The sequence below is a fragment of the Solanum dulcamara genome, chromosome 4 (assembly GCF_947179165.1).
Source record: "Solanum dulcamara chromosome 4, daSolDulc1.2, whole genome shotgun sequence".
Taxonomy (NCBI): Eukaryota; Viridiplantae; Streptophyta; class Magnoliopsida; order Solanales; family Solanaceae; genus Solanum; species Solanum dulcamara.
In genome coordinates, this window is record NC_077240.1 from 49,412,417 (window position 1) to 49,436,994 (window position 24,578).

Consider the following 24,578-nt stretch of genomic DNA (forward strand, 5'->3'; position numbering starts at 1 on the left):
ATGGTCCAATAGGGGATGACACGTGTCACCTCCTAGTACCACCAATATACATGTATATCATGAAATACTTTCAGTTTGTGTTCACAAACTCCAGCAGCAAACAAAGGAACCAAAAACCCTAAACTAGAGAGAAAAAGAGGACGGCCAAGGGGAAAAAAATAGGTAAGTCCCAATTTCTCTCCGTAAATTAACTATATAGTGTATACCACGATGATATGGAGGTATTAGTAGTATAAAATTGAGTCTTGTTGCAGCAAAAATCGGACAGCAAGCAGCCACGGCGTTCAAGTCGCGCTAGAAACATTCCGAGGCACAATTTTGGCTAGTTTTGGCCAATTTCGGGTAAGGTAAAGCTTATCCTTTAAATTTGGACTTTATGGTGTTGTTATATAGTATATTATACACCTTTTAGGCTGATGGAAGTGTAATAAAGTCGTGGAAATATTCGACGTTCGAAATAAACTAAATTGGAGTCGCTATAGTTGAATTGTCGTCGAAATAAAGTATTGTTCTTGTGAGGTGACGCTGAAGGGGTGTGGCTTGTTGTTTCAGGGTCTAAATATGTTATAAATTAGGTGGTAGAGCTTCTATTTTCATCCACACGACCCTCCGCTTCGTACGGTTAAAGGTTTGGCAAAATGGAAACTAGAAACCCTATTTTGATATCATATTTTTGAATAAGTCGTTTGGAGTTTATGTTGTATATGGTTGGTGTGAATTGCTGCAGGTTGTTGTTGTTGGTTGACTGTAGGTCTTAGTTACCTAATTGGAAATTTGGATAGGGCACATTATAGGGGAGGTGCTGCCCCATTTTCGGCGATGCCTTAGCAAATAACAGAACTAGTCGGGGAAACGACTACGGAAATAGATTCCATTAATACTAAGGTGTAACCTAGGGTGTTGGAAAGTTAAGAGGGGTTTATATTCTTATTACTTTCATGTTAAATAGGTTCAAAGGATGGCGAGGCAAACAGGATAAGGAATATGTCAAACAAGGTATGTGAAGCTTCCTCTTGACATGTTTTGGCATAGGTAAGTAAAGCTCATTCTCTTTCTTCTGTTGGCATGTCCTAGTTGTAAGTTGAATGTAATACGAGCTCCAAGGTAATTCCATTCTTAAGTATCTCTTATTTACCACTGAATGTTGAACTCTATGGTAGTTAAACTATTTCTCTGGAAACTCCTATATGTTAAAGAGGTATGAATGTACAGACTCCGGGTCTTAAAATTATTAGATAACAAATGTTCTAGCTCCATAAGTAAATTGGCTTTACTTTAGTATGCATCTAGGGTCCCTGAGATCCTAACTGATGTTACCCCAAGTGACAGTTAGAGGGCATTTAAAACAATTACATTCCTACCCTGACCTCCAAGTGATGATTCGCTTGATGGCTTCATTGAGTCTCAGATAATGATTTCAACTGTGTTTTGTTTCTCAATACTCTACTCGTGTATACTGTAACACTTCTTCTCCAAGTCCCGGGCCATTTGTCAGATTAGTGCAATTCACTTATTGTTCACCGAGTCCCTCGCTAGAGGGCCGACATCTGTATGTATATATAATGGCCTAGGGCCTGATACTGATACTATGATAATGTGTTGTAATAAGGTGACGATGGCCTGGGGCCTGATACTGATACTATGATGATGTGTTATAATAAGGTGGCGATGGCACGGGACCTGATACTGATACTACATATATGATTCACCGGACCCCTAACAGGGCCGACTATATTGAAAATTTGAGCATGCATGTTTTTGTGATTCACAGAGTACTGGTACATGTTTCTGATTTGATAATTGGTTCCCCTGCTTCTCTATGTTGCATATACCTCCAGTTGTACTATGTTGTGTTTTACATACTCAGTACATATGTCGTACTGACCCCCTTTTTCGGGGGGCTGCATTCATGCCCGTAGGTACAGATACAGGTTTTGGGAGTTCGTCAACTTAGGATTCCATACAGATCAGCTGGGAGAGGCTTCATTGTATCGGGGCCTAGTTTTTGATACTGTCCACTGATGTATAACATTATTTTGTCCATTCGGAAGTACGGCGGGGGGCCTGTCCCGCCATATGTTGTCATTTATATTTTTAGAGGTCTGCAGACATGTATATGTGGGTTGTGTATGTCAGTTTGATTCAACTGGGTCTACCTGATATATAATATATGTGATTACATTATGGCAGCCTTGTCGGCTTGCGTGCCCTGTCATGTTGTGATACAAACGAAAAGGGCTATAGGTTTATGAAAATGTTATTGCCCAGTGGGGCTCTGTTGCATGATGTTATCTTATTTACGATTCAATATGACCACAGCTAATAGATATGTGTACGGGGGGTCCAAGTCGGACCCCAGTCGCGGCCTACAGGGTTGGGTCATGACATTAGGATAATTCCTCCCTAATGGATTATTATGTTTATAGCAATGCCTTTAAACAAAGCGACAGCTACCTAGAAGGGCAAATCAGTAGTAGAAGAGATTAGTCAGACTCAGAGAGTTACTAGGGCCCGTGCCTAGTCCGTGCCTGAGATTATACTTCAGTCAGCGAGCTCTGCTACACCACCACCTCCAAAGGATCTTAGAGTAGTAGCAGTTTCAGATTAAGGGGCAGATCCACCGCCAACTCCTAAGGCCCCAGTACCTGAGCCTCCCGCTCCCCATCTAGGGGCGGAGGATAGGGCCATGAGAGACGCAGTTCAGTAACTGAACAGATTAATAGTAGGGCAGGCTCGCATGCATGGGCTAGGAGTTGATTATGCAGATAGACATAATAGTCTAAAGGTTCGTGACTTCTTGAATTATAACCCCCCAGAGTTCTATGGGTCGAAGCCTGCGGATGACCCACAAAAGTTTATCCAACAGGTGCAACGTACGTTGAGGATAATTAGGGATTCTGAGGCTGAGTCTATTGAGTTGGCTTCATATCAGCTATGTGACATAGCCGTTAATTGGTATAAATCTTGGGAGTTATCTAGGAGCGAGGGTACTCCTCTAGTGGTGTGGGATGAATTTGTGGAGGCCTTACGTGGCCACCTTTTACCTTCGGAGATGAGATAAGCCAGAGTTGATAGATTCTTACATTTGAGGTAGAATGGTAGGAGTGTTCGAGATTATAGTCTTGAGTTTGATTCGTTGGCGAGACATGCGCCCATCATTGTAGTTGATATGGCTGATAGAGTGCATAGTTATGTGATGGGGCTGGATCGTTATTTGATTAACAGTTGTATGGCAATGGCTTCTCAGCCAAGTATAGATATTGCTCAGGTATAGACATATGCACAGGGGGTAGAGGAGCGACACAGGGGGCGTTAGCCCGATAAAGATTATGGAAGAGGCCAACATAAGAGAGCTAGATCGGCTGGTTATTCTAGTGAGTTTTGAGGCAGGCAGCCTCAGCAGGTTAGTAGATATCCTTCTCAGCCAGCCCGGAGTGCACCCCCACAGTTCACATGTAGGAGATTCGATAGCACAGGTATTCAGGACTCGGTCAAAGCTCCAGGGTTTTAGGTTCACAAATGAACAGAGGTTCGTGCCAGTCAAGGACACCTTTGCCTCGATGTTCTCATTATAGTAGGCCCTATTTTGGGGAATGCCATTTTGCTATAAGTTCTTGCTTTACTTGCAGCCGTCAAGGCCATATTATGAGGGAGTGTCCTTTAGGGGGTAGTCCAAGTGGTGCAGCTTAACCTACTAGGTCAGTTGCTGGTTCATCTTCTTCTGTGGCTATGTGCTCTATGGGGTAGGGTAACCAAACACCAGTAGGCCGTGGTAGAGGCCATGGTGGAGCTCCCAATTCTAGCGGCCCTTCGAATCGCATATATGCCTTGGCTAGTAGACAAGACCAAGAGGCATCACCAAACATGGTTACAGGTATATTATCGATTTTCTCTTAGGATGTATATGCATTGATAGATCCAGGCTCCACCTTATCTCATATATATCTCCTTTTGTTGCTAATAGAATCATGATAAAACCTGAATTGATAGAGCCATTTGAGGTAGCTACATCGGTAGAAGATTTTGTTATAGCCAAGCAAGTATATAGGGATTGTTTAGTGATTATATAGAGTCTTCGCACCAAGGCAGATTTGATAGAGTTAGATATGACAGAATTCGATTTTATTATAGGCATGGATTGGTTAGCTTCTTGTTATGCTAATGTTGATTGTAGAGAAAAAGTAGTTTGGTTTCAGTTCCCAGGGGAGTCATTATAGAATGGGTGGGGAATATGGCATCGCCAAGGGGTAAGTTTATCGCATACCTCAAGGCAAGGAAGATGGTTAGACAGGGTTATATTTATCATATGGTTTATGTGTATAACTTGGAAGCAGAGGTACCGACTCTTCAGTCAGTTCCGATAGTTAATAAATTTCCAAATGTATTCCTAGATGAACTTCTAGGTCTTCCTCCTGAGTGGGAGATAGAGTTCACCATAGATATATTGCCAGATACTCAGCCTATATCTATTCTTCCTTATAGAATAGCACCCACAGAGTTGAAAGAGTTGAAAGAGCAACTGAGAGACTTGTTAGAAAGATGGGTCGATGCGAATGTGTATTGATTATAGGCAACTGAACAAGGTGAAAATAAATAATAGATATCCCTTCCCCGGGATTAATGATTTATTTGACAAGTTTCAAGGTGCTAAGTGTTTCTCAAAAATAGACCTGTGGTAAGGCTATCATTAGGTATGGGTAAAGGAATTAGATATTTCAAAGACTGCATTCAGGACCCAATATGGGTATTATGAGTTTAGGGTGATGTCTTTTGGGTTGACCAATGCTCCAGCAGTGTTTATGGATCTAATGAACCGAGTGTTCAAGCCATACCAAGACATGTTTGTAATTGTATTTATTGATGATATTCTGGTCTATTCACGATCGGAAGAGGATCATGTAGATCATTTGAGGACAGTACTTGGGGTGATCCAGCACCAGAAGTTGTATGCAATATTCTCTAAATGTGAATTCTGGTTGACTTCAGTAGCATTCTTGGGACATATTATTGGAACTAATGGTATTCGAGTAGATACACAGAAAATTGAGGTCGTAAAGACTTGGCCTAGACCTACAATACCTACTAAGGTACGTAGTTTTCTGGGGCTAGCAGGATATTACAGGAGATTTACAAAGAAGTTTGCTTCGATTTCAGCACCTTTAACAAGGTTAACTCAGAAGGGGGCAAATTTCCAGTGGACCGATGCTTGTAAACAAAGCTTTCAGTTTCTGAAAGATAAGTTGACTATGGCTCTTATTCTAACTCTTATTGAAGGACCAAATGGCTATGTCATTTATTGTGATGCTTTCGGTATTGGGCTAGGTTGTGTACTGATGCAACATGGTAGAGTTATAGCCTATGCCTCCCGGCAGCTCAGAAAGCACAAAAGAAATTATCCTACTCTTGATCTAGAGTTAGCAGCAGCAATTCATGCTATGAAAATATGGAGACATTATCTATATGGCATACATGTTGATATCTACACGGATCACAAAAGTCTCCAATACATATTTAAGCAGAAGGAGATAATTTGCGGCAGAGAAGGTGGCTGGAGTGGCTAAAAGATTATGATGTTGACATTCTATACCACCCAGGGAAAGAAAATGTTGTAGCAGATGCACTCAGCCATAAATCTATGGTTGCTTGGTAGACATATAACTAGAACAGAAGAAGATAGTCCATGAGATTTGCCAGTTAGCTAATCTTGGAGTCCGTTTAGCTGATTCCGAGGATGGTAGAGTTTCTGTTTGAGGAGTTGTTGAATCCTCTATCATAGGAAAAGTAAAGCGATGCCAATACAAGGACCTTGTTCTGGCAAAGTATAGGAATGCATCCCTTCAAAAGGAAAAGACCCCATTTGAGATCATACCTGATGGAGTGATAAGATATAGGGGCAGATTATGTGTAATTAAAATTGCAGGGCTACGGCAACAAGTTATGGGAGAGGCACACTATGCCCGTTATTTTGTTCATCCAGGGTCAACAAAGATGTATCATGACCTCAGATGTTTATATTGGTGGGATGGCATGAAGAATGACATAGTAGAGTTCGTAACCTAGTTCCTAAATATCCAACAAGTTAAGATTGAGCATCAGAAGCCTGGTGGATTATTACAGGGGATGGAGATTCCAACCTGGAAATAGGAGGTGATCAATATGTACTTCATCACAAGTTTACCTCGCACTCCGCAAAAATATGACTCTATTTGGGTCATCGTTGATAGTTTGACAAAATCAACCCACTTTCTTCCAATCAGGACTACATATTTAGCTAAAGACTATGCCAGGTTGTACCTTGAGGAGATAGTGAGACTCCATGGGGTTCCCACAGCTATTATCTCCGATAGAGGAGCCCAGTTTACGGTTAACTTCTAGAATCCTTTCAGGAGGGATTGGGGACACAATTGAGTCTCAGCATAACATTTCACCCTCAGACTGACGGACAGGCCGAGCATACCATTCAGACACTACAAGATATGTTATGGGCCTGTATTATTGACTTTAGAGATAGCTGGGATGATCATTTTTCACTTATTGAATTTGCTTATAATAACAACTACCATTCGAGTATTTAGATGGCAACGTATGAGGCTTTGTATGGCAGGAAGTGTAGGTCACCTATTGGTTAGTTTGATGTTGGTGAGACTAAACTAATAGACCCAGACATGATTCAGCAAGCTATTGATAAAGTGAAGCTCATTCAGGAGAGACTATTACTAGCCTAGAGTCGACAGAAATCATATACAGATAATCGACGTCGACCCTTAGAGTTACAGGTTGATGATTGGGTGTTTTTAAAGGTGTCACCCATGAAGGGTGTAATGAGATTCGGCAAGAAAGGAAATCTTAGCTCGAGGTACATTTGCCCTTATTAAATCATTCGTAGGGTAGGCAAGGTTACTTATAAGTTGGACCTACTATCTGATTTGGAGCAGTACACCTAGTCATTCATGTGTCGATGCTTCACTAATGTATTGGTGATCCCTCTAAAGTATTCCAAGTGGATGATGTCCAAGTGACGGAGGAGCTGTCCTACGAGGAAAACCCTATGGCTATATTTGATCGCCAAGTCAGAAGGTTGCATACCAAAGACGTGGCTTCCGTCAAAGTATTGTGGCGAAACAAGAATAGAGAAGAGATGACCTGAAAAACCGAAGAGGAGATGAAGAACAAGTATCCTCACTTGTTCCTTATACCCACAGGTACTCTAAACCCCTACAATGGTTATATTGATTAATAAGAAAACTATATTAGATAACTATTGCAAAGACTTCCCGGAATCCTTGTAAGACCTTATGAAGCTAGTTAACATTCGAGGATGAATGTTCTAAAGGGGGAAAGGATATTATATCCCATACTTTTGTACATTGGAACATTTTTAAGCTACTCTAAAGATACCATGTGATCTATGTTATCCATGACGTTATTAAAATAATCTTAAGGAGGGGAGGATGTAACGCCTCATATTTTGCATAGACTAGTTCTATGTGGGTAGTGATGGTTTGAAATAGGTTTGGAAGGATTTGAAAAGGGTTCGAGGCCAAATAATTTATCATAGTAATCGACCTACTTGCTTAAGCTATTGGTTTGGATGTCTTACATAATTAAGCTACTTGATTACACGTCTAGCTTAAGTAGAAAGGATCACCCGAGTTCTTAAGGTAAGACTAATTGCTAACCTACGAAAAGAACAAGTAAGGGATGCACCTACTTAGAATATGTGGGCTACATTTTAAATGAAAAGAGCAAGTAGATGATGCAACTACTTACAAACTTGTGGCAGGAATTAAGTAGGGATTGGTGATTAATTATGATTAATTAACTTAATTAGACTACTAAGAGCGCCCCATAGCACATGCCGAAATTTGATTGGTCTTGAATGAAAAATGGGCACATGTTATAAGGGTGGACTCGTGTCCACTTTGTAGGCACCATGTAAGACTAAGATTTGATGACTAAGTCATCAACTAGAATTCATTTTCAACTTTGAAAAAGTGAATTTAGAGAAGAGGAATTCCTAAGCTTTTGAGAGAGAAAGTGTCACGACCCAACCCCGTAGGCCATGACTAGTGCCCAAGTTGGGCACTAGTGTACATATCTATTAGATATTGTCAAACTGAAACCAAACATTAAATGGAGGCTTTGTGAAAATAGGACATCATCTCAAGCATTAAATACATGCATCAGGTAACCTGTCTCCTGAGGAATCACAATCAATTAAAACCTCATAATACACGAGCCGACAATGCTGTCACTACATACAATATCCCAAAATACAAGTCATATATGCATAAACAAATACATATACACACAACCTACACATATATCTACATACTTCTAAAAGTATCAACAGTATCATATGGTGGGATAGGGCCCCGTCGTACCCCTAAATTAAACATATATATACATCAAAAAGGGGTCTAAACCAAAAGTCTAGACTCCAAGATAAAGGAGCACTCTAAGATAACTGAATAAGAATACTAGGCTAGCAGATCACCGTAGCTAGTACCTATACCTATGGGCATGAAATGCAGCCCCCCGAGGAAGGGGTCAGTACAAGATATGTACTGAGTATGTAAAGCATGAAATATAATAGGAAAGATCATAACTAAAGTAGAGAGCCAATGAGACAAGTATGATAATCAAGAACTCACTATAGTTATGCCTTACGAAGAAATCATGCATATCATTAGCATATATCGTACCAGGCCCATTATGAGAGTCGGCGCCATAATCGTATCATCATATACATATACTATACCATACCCGGCCCTCTAGTGAGGGACTCGGTAAAGATGTAATAAAGTTGTGCATGATAACATACCCGGCCCAGGACTCGGTGAAAGAGGTAATAATAGTATGCACGAGTAGAATATCATGAGCAACCATATACAATTAGATCATCGCCAGAGACTCAATAGAATAATCAAAATAAACCATCATTTGAAAATCAAGACAGTAGTCATCTCAAGTACCTTTTGAATGTCACTATAGACCATATCAAATGGAGACTCAAAAATCATAGACATGTATTAGGATAATGCGAAACAGCTTATGGAATCAGAGACATTTATCATCGTAGAGTCTTTAGGAATAGGATCTTATACATCCAACTACTATTCAACATATAGAAGGCTCTAGGGCAGTAGCTCAACAACTTTAAGAGTTTTAACATCTAGAAGTGAATAAGGATCATGAATCATGTTCAGAACTTATGAATGGAATTACCCCAAAGCTTATATCATTCATCACTTATGTCTAAGACATGCCTAAAGAAATAAGAGATAGGCTTTACATACCTTCAGCGCTTATTCGCAACACAACACGCATACGCTGCCTAATAGTGTCTCAAACTATATTAAGACGTCAAGAATTATGGTTAAGCTATGGGAAGGTTTCAAAATGCACTCCAACGTTAGCAGCTCATTTCTAAAAAATTAGGCGCATTTACCTTATATTCAAACCAACTATGTAACAACCAAGTCAACATCAACAATAAACACATTCAAGTGCTATATTAAAGTTAGCCAAGGCAAGATTCAAGAATGTTCTAAAATAGCCTGTACACTATTCCAAATCATCCCACACATTACGACGTTCCATAATCTTTAACATAACAACTACGATGTAATCAAGTTACTCATAATAATCCATATCCACAACACTTCATCGGATGACCTTACAATAGTCCAAGAATTACAACAACACTATAGCTTTAACTACTCTTAGTCCTTCAATTCAACAAGAATAACAACACAACCAACCTAGATCGTTCTAAATACAATATAATTATAACTTTAGATATCAAATTCCTTCACTTTCATCGTATAACCAATGGAAACAAAAACTCCAACATTAATCAAAATTAATCCATCATCTTTAGATTAGAATAACCCCAATAATTATAACCATACAATGTATAATCATAACCACGCTTAATTTTTCAATTCAACACAAATAGCCACACGTTACAATTACAACTCCAACTTGAAATATCAAATTCTTCCATTTTTATTATATAACTCATGACAACAACAACCAAAACGTTAATTAAAACTGATTCACCATTTCCAAATGAAACAGCCCCTACAAGGCTTTAACAATATTCCAACGCTAACATATATAATTTTATACCTCCAATTCACGTTTACACATTCACAACACGTCCAAATTCATCCTAAAACGTATAGAAAATGATTAATTCTTACCTTAACAGCTTGGCTTCTCAACTTGACTGAAATATGTGGATTGCACATTAGGTCTTCTTGCTGCCCCAATGATTAATTCACATTGTTAATCACCTTCAATTGGTTGAAAATATCTTATAAAAGTAGTGTGGGGATTGGAATTTGGGAGCTTGCTTGCTCAACCATGGCCATGAGTTGCCATGGCTTGAACTCTTATTCTTTTTCTCTATATTTTCCTCAAAGAAGAATGAGCTAAAATAAGCTTTTAGCCATTAATTTTTCATTATATATACAACCCCTAAGAGTTACACATGTCTAGCCTTGACATGTGTCCCATGGTCATCCATGGAAGCCCCTAAGAGTGACACGTGTCCAGCTTTAACATGTGTCCATTATGGACTTGTATCCTACTATCATCTACCCTCCAATCACATTCTACCACATGTCTTGGTGGGTCCCACTTAGTGGTCTAATTAACTTAATTAATCTCAATTAATCCCTAATCCCCACTTAATAATCTAGACCAAATAAAATCTATAACCAATTCATGTATTAATTAAAGTCGGGAATAAAAATCTCTATCTTGCATCCCTAAATAATCTTGTCCATTACTTTAAGAAAGTAGGTGCATCTTCTCCTTAATTCCTGCCATAAGTTCGTAAGTAGTTGTATCACCTACTTGCCTTTTTTTTATTTAAATGCAGTCCACACATTCTAAGTAGGTGCATCACCTACTTGAAGTAGGTGCATCACCTACTTATTCTTTTTAGTAGGTTAGAAATTAGTCTTACCTTAAGAACCTGTGTGATCCTTGCTACTTAAGCTAGACGTGTACTCAAGTAGCTTAATTATGTAAGATATCTAAACCAGTAGCTTAAGCAGGTAGGTCAATTACTGTGACAAATTATTTGGCCTCAAACCCCTTTCAAACCATTACTACTTCACATAGAGCTAGTCTATGCAAGATATGGAATGTTACATTCTTCCTTCCTTAGGATCATTTGATAACTTCATGGATCACATGGTAGCTTTAGATAAGCTTAAAAACGTTCTGATGTACAAAAAGTACGGGATATAATAGAAAGAAGTCACAGCCATGACAACACCTAAGGAGCTCTCGGTTTTCTCATTTCCTCCCCCTTCTACACGATTAAGTTGAGGGATTTCAAGGTCAATTGGAGAAAAAAGATGGAGATCATAACAACCATGACAACTTACGGCCATGGTTGTTCTCAAAGAAGTTACATGTTGATGATAAGGGGTTTGTTTTTAAGGTAAGATTTCATTCCCTTTTTAATGTTTTAGGAATGATTGATCTGTGTATGAATTAGTGGATGTGGTATTGAATGCAAGAATTATGTGTTGGTGTTGAAATTTTGCTTGGGCCAAATGTGGGGCTGTGTTTAGACTAGCAATGATAAGTTAATTTTAAATTGGTGTTGTTGTTGTTGTCATGGAATAAATGATGAACTTAAAGGGATTTGATAACTAAAAATGGAGTTGTATTCGTCTAATGGGTTGTTCTTGTTGAATTGAGGGATTAAGGGTTAAGATTATGTATTGTGTTATTGATCTTGTAAGATTGAAGGACTAAGTGTCGTTAAGACTTGTGTTGTGTTGATTGTAATTGACGGGCTGCTTTAGGACTTGTCATAATGTTAAAATAATTCTCTTACGTATAAGGGTTGAAACCATTGTTGTGTTGTTGCTAATGCGAATCATTAATTCGATAAGAAAGCAATGTATAAGATATCGTATGCGAAACGTATGTGACCTATTTTGGGAGTATCCTTGGATCTTGTTTTGGCCAGCTTTGGTTGTTGCTATGTTGGTTGTTGTATAATTGGCATAAATGCAAGGAGTGAGCGATATAGGTAAAGTGCTGCCCAATTGTCTAGAAATAAGTTACTAACGTTAAAATACGTTTTATGCCTTTCCATAGCTAACCATAGTGCTTAATATCTTAATATAGGTTGAGACACTACAGGCAACATATACGTATTGTGTTACGGATAAACGCTAAAGGTATGTGAAGCTATCCCTTCTTTATTTTGGTATGTCTTAGATATAAGTGATATATGATATGATGTGAGCTTTAGGGTAATTCCATCCATAGGTTCCGAGTATGATTCATGATTCTTGTTCACTTCTTAATGTTAAAACTCTTAAAGTAGCTAAGCTACTGCCCTTGAGTCTTCTATACGTTGGACAGTCGTTGGTATGTGAAAGTCCTTTTTCTTAAAGACTCTATAATGATTAATCTCCTTAACTTTCATAAGCTGTTTCGCATTATCTTGATGTGTGTCTATGATCCCTGAGGCTTTATTTGATATAGTTCATACTAACATTCAAAGAGTATGGAACATGATTATCGCTCTGATACTCGAGTATTAATTAGCCTACTTATCTATTGAGTCTTAAATGATGATTTAAATGCATATGGTTACTCACTACTCTACTCGTGCATACTGTCATTACATCTTTCACCGAGTTCCGGGCCAGGTATATTATCATGCACAGTTTTGCTACATCATTCACCGAGTCCCATGATGGGCCAGGATATCTATGATCCCTGAGGCTTTATTTGATATAGTTCATACTGACATTCAAAGAGTATGGAACATGATTATCACTCTGATACTCGAGTATTAATTAGCCTACTTATCTATTGAGTTTTAAATGATGATTTAAATGCATATGGTTACTCACTACTCTACTCGTGCATACTGTCATTACATCTTTCAACGAGTCTCAGGCCAGGTATATTATCATGAACAGTTTTGCTACATCATTTACCGAGTCCCATGATGGGCCAGGATACGGTATACGTGTACATGACTTTATTCCCACAAACTTGCCAACCTCTCTGAACTAAAAGGCGAACTCCAATTTGACTCGGCGAGTTGCCAAGTACCGTTTTGCGAGCTTCAGGCTCCAATTTTCATCGTTTTCCCCTTTTTAACTCGAAATTTCAACTTTTAAACTTCTGGGACCTCACAATGATACATCTCATTCAAGAAAAATGTTATCTCGAATGTGATAAAGTACCCACAATTTTATATAAAAATGATGCAAGATACATAGCATAACTAAAGGGAGGATTCATAGAATGAGACAGAAAAAAGTACATAGCGTCAAAGCTTTTCTACGCATATGAGCTCCAAAAAAATAGTGATGTCAACGTGCAACAGATTTGTTTGAGATATACAACAACAACAACAACCCAGTGAAATCCCACATCGTGGGGTCTGGGGAGGGTAAAGTGTACGCAGACCTGACTCCTACCAATGTAGGACGGCTGTGGGATTTCACCAAGTCTATACCAACTGCAACTTTTGAGAACATGATTCACAAGATTGGAATGCGAAGATTCAAGTTTTTGGATTGATGTTTCCATTCAGGGGAAGTCAATATGCGTTGTACTCTTTTTTCGATACAAAATTTTGTCCCACTGAGTTTTTTGTAAGATTTTTAATGACACAGTCTAAATGCGTATTATTGGATATGTGTTTATTTTTTCTAACAAGATTTTTAATGAGACACACTATCTATTTATTTAACATATAAAAGGAGGTGATATAAATAATAATGAATGTCTATCAAGTTAAAGTGAAAAGTTAGAAACTATACCTTTAAGACCAAATCAATTTTGCCCTATAAATACATAGTTATTTTATTTGTAAATTACCACTCAAAGAAATAAGATCCTTATACTTGGAATTTTTTATTAAAGGTGACAAAAAAGTTTTAAACTAAAAAAAAGTGACACAAATCTTAATTATTGAGTAGAGGTGACAATTTTAAGATTAGTGTTAATGATATTAATTTTAAAATCCTCAAGTATCATTATTTACCCAAAGGTCCTCCCCTCCCCTCCCCTCCCCTCCCCCTCCTTTGCCGCCAACGTCATTCCTACCCCTCCTACCGTCGCCATTATCGCCGTCATCGACCTAACCACCATCAACTCATTTGCTATTAATGCTACCTCCTCCCCCTCCTCTTCCATTGCCATCACTGCCACATTTTTTTTCCCTCCTCCACCATCACCATCACCATCATCATCACCTCCTCCTCATTCACCGTTTTCACAACAATCATCACCTTTTCTTCCACTACCACCATTAACACCACTAGTCTTCTCTTCTTCCACACTCACTATCTCCTTCACCAGCTCCTTTTACACCTCATTTTTTATCAAAAAAATCAAACAATTGTCGAAGTTGTTGCAACAACCATGCAGAAGTTGCTATAATAATTCAACAATTGTTGCATCAACTATAACAATTGTTAAAGTTGCTGCAGAAAATCAAGCGACTATTGTAGTTGTTGTCGTAACTATAATAGTTCGTAATTATTGTAACAATTATCATAGTTGCTGCAACAACTATCACAATTATAACAACAACTATCATAGTTGATTCATTTTCTGTAGAATTTTTTTAACAACTTAATTTTTTTTTGAAATTCTCAAAATCAAAGTAAAACAGTCCGTAGAGATAAAACTAAAAAAGATTAAAAGAAAAAAATGTGATTAAAAAATGAATGACAACAGTAATAATAATAGCGACGATAAAGAAAAAAGAAAAAAAATATGGAGGAAGAGAGAAAGAAAGAAAATGGAGGGAGGGAAAGAGAAAATCTAAAAAGAAAGGAAGAAAGAAAGAAAAAGTAAATAGGATCCATACATAATTTTAAAATTTGAAATAAGAAAAAAAACTTTTTAAAATTTTAAAATTCTAATATGCACTCCATAGATTTGAATCACTTTAATCAAATTCACAATTTATTAACTTTATTTGATCAAATCAATATCACCTTTTTCTTTATTGGAGAACTTTTTTTTATCACTTGCTACTCAGTTTTTTATTCTTGCTTTCGATTACATTTTATAGCTTCATCCTTTTTGTTTTCCTTTTTCTTCCCTTTTTTTTTTTGGTTTCTCTTACCATTAACAAACCTCAAAAATCTCCACTCCCGCGTAGTACCCATACGCTTCTTCTCCTTCTTCCTCAAACTAACAATGGACGACTCAATAAGCAAATTCTGCAAAACCATGGCCGTTTTCTGTAACAATCTCGAAAACAGCTGCCACGCCCTCAAAGCGTCCGTGGATCGTCGCCCCATACCCCTTGGTATAACTTTCCTACAGTTTTACCTTATTTTTTTTCTTTCAAATTAAATCAGTCTAGCTTTGTACAGATTCAGCATCGACGACCTTTGCACAAAGCCTAAACCAGAGAGTATTGTTACTAAGCGGTGACCTCAATGTGCTGGAGTCCATGTCTTGTGGAACGGTGTCGTTCGAGGAGCTGCTGGGCCATTGCAATGAAGTTTTCAAGAAGAACCAAACTGATCTTCTGTCCCTTCAGGACCGTCTCCATAATCTTGGATACATTGCTTCTGGTAAGTAAAATCAATAAATCAATGTTGTGGTTGGATATATGAATCTTTATATAATTCTGTTACATTCAGGTCTAAATCATTCCATTGCTACTTTGCGTATAAAAAAATTGCCCTGGCTATTAGAGTTCTAAAACTAGAGGTTTTGTCAATTTCACACTTACCTGGTTAACACCGGACGTCTTTTAAGTGTAACAGCAATAACTAAACATTAATCCAAGTAATTGGTATTGCCTATGTGATATATATATTTGTTATTTCCTTAGTCAAGTCTACATTGATTATGAGTGATTTAGGTCTTTTGAGTGTCACATGCCCATTTTGAATATCCTGCTAAGTTTCCAATAAAATTTTCAAAAGATTCTTCAATTGGGAAATGCTCATTGGAGCTAGTACTACTCTGTTCTGATCGCTGATTTATTTTAAATGTTTGATCTTGTAGTTTTCTCTTTCAGAAAACAAATATATTGGTTTTTTTGGGTGGAGGTGGTGTATTTCTGTCTACCTTTTTTAATTGGGCACATGGGTGTGCCAAAGTAGGACCTCTTTTGAAATCTTAAAAAAATATAGAACAGGAGCATGTGACTAATAACCATGTTTTAGCATTATATGATGGACAGAAAGACGGTTCCAAGCTCCCACAAGTCCAAGGGAGGAAAAGAAAAGCTCTAAATTCAATCTTGTAATGAGATAAGAATTATTACATATTCAAGGGTCAATCTATTGGGCTGTAACCTGTAAATACATGAAATTGCTACAATATGGACTCTTGAAGGTTACGGTCGATAAATCGGGAAAATTCACAGTATGAAAATTTTCATACTCAATTGCCATGTGAGTTAATTTTAGAAATAATAGTATCAAGAAATTTTCAAAATTTTATGTTAGGGAATGTCCATTAGAGCTAGTATTAGGTTTTGTAGTCTGTACTATTTACTTTGTCAATGTGCTGCCTGGTGACAAATCACCAACTCAGGAGTCCTTGAAAGCCTTGATCCTTGTACATTAAACATGTAAAATTGTCATATTGGGGAATATCAGAAATTCTGGTTATCGTTTAACATTCTGCCTTTTGCTTTGAATGATTAGTAATCTCACTTTGTGTAGTAATTACTTATTGGCTGGTTTACTATTTCCCTTGCTGCACAAGTCGATCTTATTGATGAAGATAGTGAAGGAGAAGAAGAGGACCCGAAAGTTTCAGAAGATTTATCTTATGACTGCAGCTTAGACTTCAAGAAAATTGAAGATGATACTTTGTATCCTTTATGAATGTTTTATCTCTAATCAAACGCAAGTGTTGTACTTGAATCCTTCTAAACTTTTAGGCTCTTAGCATAATCACAATAATGGATATTTTCACTTGGTGAACTCAGTGCAGGTCCATGCTCAACATGGCTTTCCTCTGCCAAGAAAATTAGGTGTTTTGCTTATTTTCATTTTTCCTGAAAAAAAGAAGAAAAATAATGTGACGAAGAAAGAGTTGCAGCACCATCAACTTGCATACAATTGAATTTTGAATGATTATTAAGAAGTTGAGGTGTGACCCTTTCCCGGACTATGCGTGAACCAGGGATGCTTTGTACACTGGGCTTCCCTTTTAAGGAGATTTTTATGTGTGCTACTTAACATTTTTAGGCTGGATGATACTCTGAATTTGCAGAACCTTGGTCTCTCTGATGTTTGCCTAGCTACCATAGCATCTGAAGGTGAGTTTCAAACTCAGGAATCAAATTGCGATATCTTGATGGAATATTAAGAAAAAAATCCGAGGTGTGAATTGCATTAGATTCTTCACTTGTAGATTTATATTACATGTGCTGTCTTCAACCCCAAGGGGCATTGCAAAGATCTATCTGGACATACTATTAAAATCTATTTCCCCAATTTCTTTCAAACTATGCTTTAGATTTGTGCGGAGGAAGAAAGTTTCTTGATGCATTTGCTCTAGTTTTTGTTTATGATAATTTATAACTTGAGATATTTTGTTACGTCTCATTTGTATTTTGATTTGCAGCAAATACTATATATGAGAAAGAGGGATTCTATCTATCCACTGAAAAGAAACAGGATAGTAGTGATGGTACAAAATTCACATTCCACACCATTAATTTGGTAAAATTAGTATAACATGGTGTCTAAGATGCGTTTCTTACTTTTCTGAACATAGGGAAAATGAACGATGAATTGAAGTCATCTGAAGATATTCAGTCACTGATAACTGTGTCAGAAGATGATTATGAAAACCTCCCCAAACATATGAAGAGTTTAGCTTCATGGCAGGTGTGGTTTCTGTATTGGTGATCTCATTTTCTTGACAGTCTTATTCTAAGAAAAAAAGTGCTTAAGACCATCTCCAACCCCTCTCTATTTTACTCTCCATTCTCTATATTGGAGAGTAAAATAGAGAATGCCCTCTCCAACCAATCTCTATTTCACCCTCTAGTCTTCAATTATAGAGAGTTGAATAGTAGTTCTCCAAATTTGGAGAACTAATATTCACAATCTCTATTTCACTTTTTGATTATTATATTATTTTTTCTATTATACAACATTTGTAATTAACATATTATAAATCATGTAAAACCATTAATTAAATCTCTAATATTCGTAAGTCCTTTTTAATGTAATATTACATTTTAAAAAAATATATTATTTAATATATACTCCTTTCACCCCGAATTAAAAATATTTCAAATATATATTTTTTTAATTTTCGTCACTTTAAGTGATATAATTTAAAATTATTATTAATTTTCACTATGAAGAATACACAAAATTTAAATGATAAGATGAAAAATTTTAATTTAAAAGTACAATACATAACATAATAATTTAAATACAAGATAACAATACAATACATAACAAAATAATTTTAAAAATCACAACAACAATCCATGTTCTCAGAAGAAGAAATATTTCGTGATGAAACAAGAATCGTGCCGAAAAGATGTTGAACGTGCATTCGGAGTTTTGCAATCACGTTTTGCAATTATCGCAGGACCGTCACGTTTTTGGAGAAAGGAAGTGCTACATGATATAATGACTACATGTATTATACTGCACAACATGATAATCGAGGATGAACATGATCTTAGTGCATCAATTCAAATGCCGTAGAGGCTCCAATTGCAACGACATAAATGGTGGTAGATGAAAATCTCCGGTTTGAACATATTTTAGCTAGACATAAAAAAAATTAACTACAAAAATGCTTATTTTGAACTCCGTAATGATTTAATTGAGCATTTATGGGAGCAACATAATAATCGAGAAAGTTGAGTATTTATGTAATGTTTATGTAATTGTGTTTCATTAATGATTTCACTTTTATTTTATTGTCCATTAATATATATATTATATAATATTTGCTTGGAATTATGTTATTTAGAAATTTAAAAATAAAATATAATTTTATATCAAATAAAGAATTTGGAAAGAATAAAATTTATGTTATTGAAAATTATATAGGGTGATTATTTGGAAAAAAGAAGAAGAAAGGATTTATATTATGAAATAAGAAAATAAATGAAATAGAAATAATAATATAATATTGAGGAGAGAGAAGAAGATTCCTTTTTGGAGAGTAAAATAGAGAACTGGGTTGGAGTGGGTTGTTTCAAAAAATAGAGATCTCCAAGTATGGAGAGTAAAATGGAGGGTAGGCTTGGAGATGCCCTAAGAGTAGATAATAAGCAGACCAAGTAATATACTCTGATACAAATAGAATTCACTCATGAAGATTTTACTGGTGAGATAAAATTCAAATGGATTACACTGGTATATGGAACATATGCATACAAAGGTTGTCTTGCAGTAAAAGAAAAAAAAACATGTATGAATTATCTTAATAGTTTGGGAAAGTGGCGTGACCTTGTGCTTTGAGATCTTTGTAAAAAGTCGCAGAGGCACTTAATGATTGTCAAATTACTTAAAGCTAAAGTATATTAACTTCAAAACAGTGAATACTTTCCTCAGGTGTTACATCAACTGATTTATACTTTGAGTGATTTATGAGGACAACTCTCTAAAAGGTGTCATCACATATGAATGTTATACAAATAGGTAAAGTCCAGACACCTCCCTTAGTCTTGGGTTGTCGCATATAACCACTTTGAACTTTGAGAGTGTCTAAAGTTCATGCTTTGATTTTCCTAACAATTTGACGAAGCTTGATAAAATATCAAAATTCAAAAGTAGAAAAAGGTACCATTTTTCATATTCTCTTCCATTTTCTTTTTTCTCCTTCCCTTTTCCGACTTCTTTCTTTCTTCTTCTTTTTCCAGCCATGGAACACAAAAAAGTGGATTATGGATGGAACTTATAAAGAATATGCCAGATCTATTCTACAGAATTGTGCCAAAAATATTAGACATTTTGTTTTAACTAGGAGATTATTCTGTAGTAATAGAACCATGTAAATTAGGCAATTGACCACATTACAGGATCTAAAGTAATATTTTTTGGACCGGTAATAGAGAAAAGAGAGCCTTTCATCTGGTGAAGCGGGCCAAGTTAATATTGGATAAAAAAGAGGTGGACTTGACATTAGAAACTTAAGGCACACAACAATAACTTACTTATAGAGTGGCCTTTGAGGTATGTAAAGAAGATGGAAGCTTATGGAGAAGGCTTATATAGGATAAATATGGGGAGCAAAACATCTGGTTTACAGGTCCTGTTAACTTTTCCCATGGTATAAGTTGTACATACGCAGCATGTGGGAAATCTCTGATGTCAACACAAAGTAAAGGTTGATAATGGAAGACATACGAGATTTTGGTAAGATGGTTGTATAGGGCTTGCCCCTCTAGTCACTCAATATTCTAACCTTTATAGGCTCGTTTTGGATATTTAGTTTCTGATTGCATGAATGAGAACAGTTGGTGTTTAGCTTTTCGTAGAAATTTCTTTGATTGGGAAGTCCCTGGATTGCTTCACTTTGGCATGATTTAGCAAAGATTGCACTGGATTTAGAAGTCTCAGACAATACTGTATGGACAAGGCAGACAAATGGACAATACTCTGATAATTCGTGCTATAGGGAACTCAACAAGGAAGGAGGAAGCAAAGAAAGTTGGCCTTGGAAGTAACAATGGACGTCAAAGCACCATATAAAGTCAATTGTTTTTTGTTATGTTGTGCGGACTCTTTGTTTTTGCCGCTGAACCCATCTCGACACGAGATTGGTGCGGGGTGCATCTCCGATTCGATCAACTCCGTCTGGATACTTTGACCGAGTCAAGTTGGGGAAGAAGAGAACTATTTCAATGGCCGCCAGAAGTCGACTATATTTTCTTGGATGAACTATATAAAGAATAGCTAACGGAGATGTCGACGACATTTTCTCCGATGATCAACGACGAACTTGTAAGTTACGAGATCTCTCGATTCCACTTTTTCATAAGGACTTTGCTGAAAGAATAGAGAGGAGCTGAAGCGAAGAGATTTCTGGAGAGAAGAAACGAACAGAGAAGATCGTTTTGGTTCCTTTTGGAAAAGAACAGAGGACAGCAATGGAGGGACTGCGGTCTGCGAGCCCTAATTCCTTTTCTCTTCATATGAAGAACTGAAGATAACTTTTGTTTTGGGCTTGGTGTTGGGCCAAGTGCCCAAGTCTGCTTTGTATTTGCATAATTTTTTTCTTGGACAAAAACATATATTTTTATAATGTATATGTAATTAATATTAATATTAAACATAAAATATTTATTGCTGTAGCAATTTTATCCACCAACCTGGGCAACTAATGAGGCATCCAAATATATTGTGTGATTATGTTCCTAGTTTTTAGGTAAAACCTATTTTCCATACAAATTATATCCTTATCTACAATATTCAACAAAATACTTTCGTTATATAAAATACCTTTCTATACAATATCATTTGATATAATAAATTTATACCAAGAATAAATATCCCATGATATAGCAATAAATTTACTTTGCCACAAATTGTATTTATACCAAAAAAAATACATGATATGTTTTAGATATAAAAAATTATACCATACATATACTACATATATATTCATATAATAAATATTTTTCCTTTACAAAAAAATAATACTTTCAATAGAATAATTTGTACCATGAATATTTATGCCATAAATTTATACCAATACTATAAGAATAATCCGACTTTTTTCATAAAAGTATATTTATACTATAAAATATATGGTATATATTTAAGATATAAAAAAAGTATACCCTGCATATATTTAAAATAAAAGTTTAAAAAAAAATTCGACAAAATTTAGAATATCTTTATAACTATATTTTTATAATATTGAATATTTTTAGCCGAATCCCCACACCCGTATCCATACTAGGATTCGCATCCCCGAATTTTAAAATTTAGATTTTGCCGAATCCGGCTCTCGGATTTGTATCTGTCTCGGACACCCGCACCCAAGTCTGAGCAACTTAGGTTTTTTGTGGCTAGTGGCACATAATGTGTATCTTACTGAAACTAATAGTTATTCAACTAAGGATCTGATATTGAATGCTAGATCAAGTGCGGAGGCAGAATATAGAGCTATGATCCAGGGTGTCTGTGAACTTTTGTGGTTACAAAAACTACTAGAGAAATTGAGATTGTCTTAAAAAGGGTAACTTTTCTTGTATTGTGATAACAAGGCTGCAATCTACTATAGCTCATAATACAGTCCAACATGACCGAACAAAGGATGTTGAAATTGTCAGACACTTCATCAGAGAAAAGTTACAAGTGGTGTCTTGAGTTTTTTCCATCTGTCATCAGAAAAGCAGCTAGCTAATGTGTTCACCAAATGTTTTAACAAACGGGCTTTCCATATGCTGGTTTGCAAGTTGGGCAGTGCGGGGGATTGTTAATTGATTAGAGATTTCCTAGCTTAATTGTAGGAGTAGATTGATTCTAGAATATTTTACTTCATTGTAACTGATTGTGTAATTGATTGTCTTTCCTTATAGTCTTAGAACTCATTGTAGAAGTACCCATTCTATGGGATGTAAAAATCATCAAGAAATATCAATAAGCCTTTTCTTCTTCTTGAAATCTTCGGTGTTCAAGGGGACAACAAAGCAGTGATTATTATTCCAGAGTTAACATTAAATTTTGGGTTGAAAGATTCAGCTCTTAAAATAAAAAGATTCATTCAGCGAAGGAAGCCTAATGCAAGATGGATACAGCCACCAAATACACAACTCCTTTGCCCAGACTGTTTGCAACAACAAATGGATACAATGAATACAAACCTTAAAGTGGAGCATTAATCAGACAACTCTATCAAAATCTCCAGTAAGGCAACACTAGATGATAATCTACTAAAAAGGTGTATCATTAGCAGGTTCTCCAAAGAGACACTTAATGCAGTTTAAATATGGATGAGACGGTGATTAACAAATGTAGCAATTGATTGTAGTGTATGAGTTAAATGAAATTCCAATTTCTATTCAAGCAGACGATGGCAGAACAAGTCATAACAGAAAACTTGAGATGGATAATTGCTTCTCCGAGATTGAGTTGGTAGTCACTGACAATGAGATCTATCCGGAAGAGACAAAACTTGATTCGGTCTGGATAAGAGTGCTCGCCCTACCATTACATCTATAGTCTTCAAAAACCATGAAGGCAATAGGGGGAAGATGCGGTGGTTGGATAAAAACGGATGAATAGACAACTTTAAAATCATATGAGGTGGTCATATCACAATAAAAGGACCATTGGATTTGATTCCTAGACTTGTAGAGGTTGAAAATCGAGGTTTAATTTTCTCATTACCCATTTGGAGCGAATGTCCAGTCACCAAGAATGTTCGCGGGGAAGACGTTCCTGAAGAAGAAATTTCTAGGGTCTATGAGAGTATGCTAGTAAATCCTATACTATAGTTGTGAAAAGGTGGACAAAGCATGTGGGCATCCTCACGGGTCATTCAAATTTTAAAAATTTAGACATGGGTATTGCATGCTGTAAACGGGTGGTAATTATAGAAAATACCAAGGCAAAAGTTTGAATTGAAATGGGTCGATTGCATGAAGGGCCCAAGAAAAATAACTGTGTTGTAGTTGAAAAGACACACACATATTTTAATACTATGCGAACGCCGATGGGATTTTTATGAATTCTAACTCAAGGGTCGACCAGTAAAACAAGAGACTACAACTATTACTCTCGAAAGTCAATCAATAGTAGGACTAATACTGCAGATCTATGAAGAACATATTATGCAGGGAGAGGCCTCAAAACTACAATTATGCCTCTCTGCAAGTTAGAGAGAAGAATGATGAAACGGTCGTTGAGGGGGGCGTAGCAAGGAATTATGGAGAGCTTAGCTCCGAGGAAAGAGAACCAAATCATTGTCCACAATGGAATTGAGGAATGGGACAAAGAAGCAATGCCTTTAGAGATATTGACTCGGGGAGCAGATGAGACGGTCTCATTATGGTTTTACCATAATGTTCTTAACGTGAACAAACTATACGTGGTTGAATTTCAAGGATGTGAATGGGAGGCCCTGAATTTATTCATGAAGATTGACAAAAGGAGGCAGGAGAGAGGATTCAAGACACCATCAATAGTTGTCGTCATCAAAGTACAAAGGTGTTAGAGATATACAAAATTTGCAATTTGGTGTCAAATTCAAAGATGGAGAGCGAGCCTAGAAGCAGGGAGAGGAATATTTGAGTTATTTCTTTGAATATCCAGGGACAAAATGACAGTAAAAGGAGAGTAATAATCAAGGGATGGATCCATGTTTGGAAGGCTGACATTTATTGTTTCCACAGAACAAAGTTGGAAGGTGATATCACCATCCATGTTAAATTACTGTTGTGAAAAGAAACTTCTCCATTGCTTTAAGTGGTGAAGCGACGCGCAAACCCATCACTTTTTTACAGTGAAGTGAGTGCTTCATCTCTTTTTCAAAAAAAAAAACAGGGGGCCTGATTGGAAGAAAAAAGGAAAATTGGGACTTGTTTTTAAAAAAAAGAAAGTTGAAGTGCTCAGAGT

General features: G+C 36.6%; 1 protein-coding gene across 1 annotated transcript in view; it reads left to right on the top strand.

The window, feature by feature from the left end:
* The first annotated feature begins 15,045 nt into the window (after nucleotides 1-15,045).
* The window catches only part of LOC129887420 (uncharacterized), a 36,022-nt gene continuing 26,489 nt past the window's right edge, over nucleotides 15,046-24,578 (top strand). Inside the window, exons 1-6 of the mRNA XM_055962518.1 lie at nucleotides 15,046-15,319; nucleotides 15,387-15,590; nucleotides 16,738-16,846; nucleotides 17,226-17,296; nucleotides 17,605-17,670; nucleotides 17,758-17,870. Coding sequence (XP_055818493.1) covers nucleotides 15,208-15,319; nucleotides 15,387-15,590; nucleotides 16,738-16,846; nucleotides 17,226-17,296; nucleotides 17,605-17,670; nucleotides 17,758-17,870 — 675 coding nt within the window. The 5' untranslated portion in view covers nucleotides 15,046-15,207. The remainder of the gene's footprint in view (nucleotides 15,320-15,386; nucleotides 15,591-16,737; nucleotides 16,847-17,225; nucleotides 17,297-17,604; nucleotides 17,671-17,757; nucleotides 17,871-24,578) is intronic.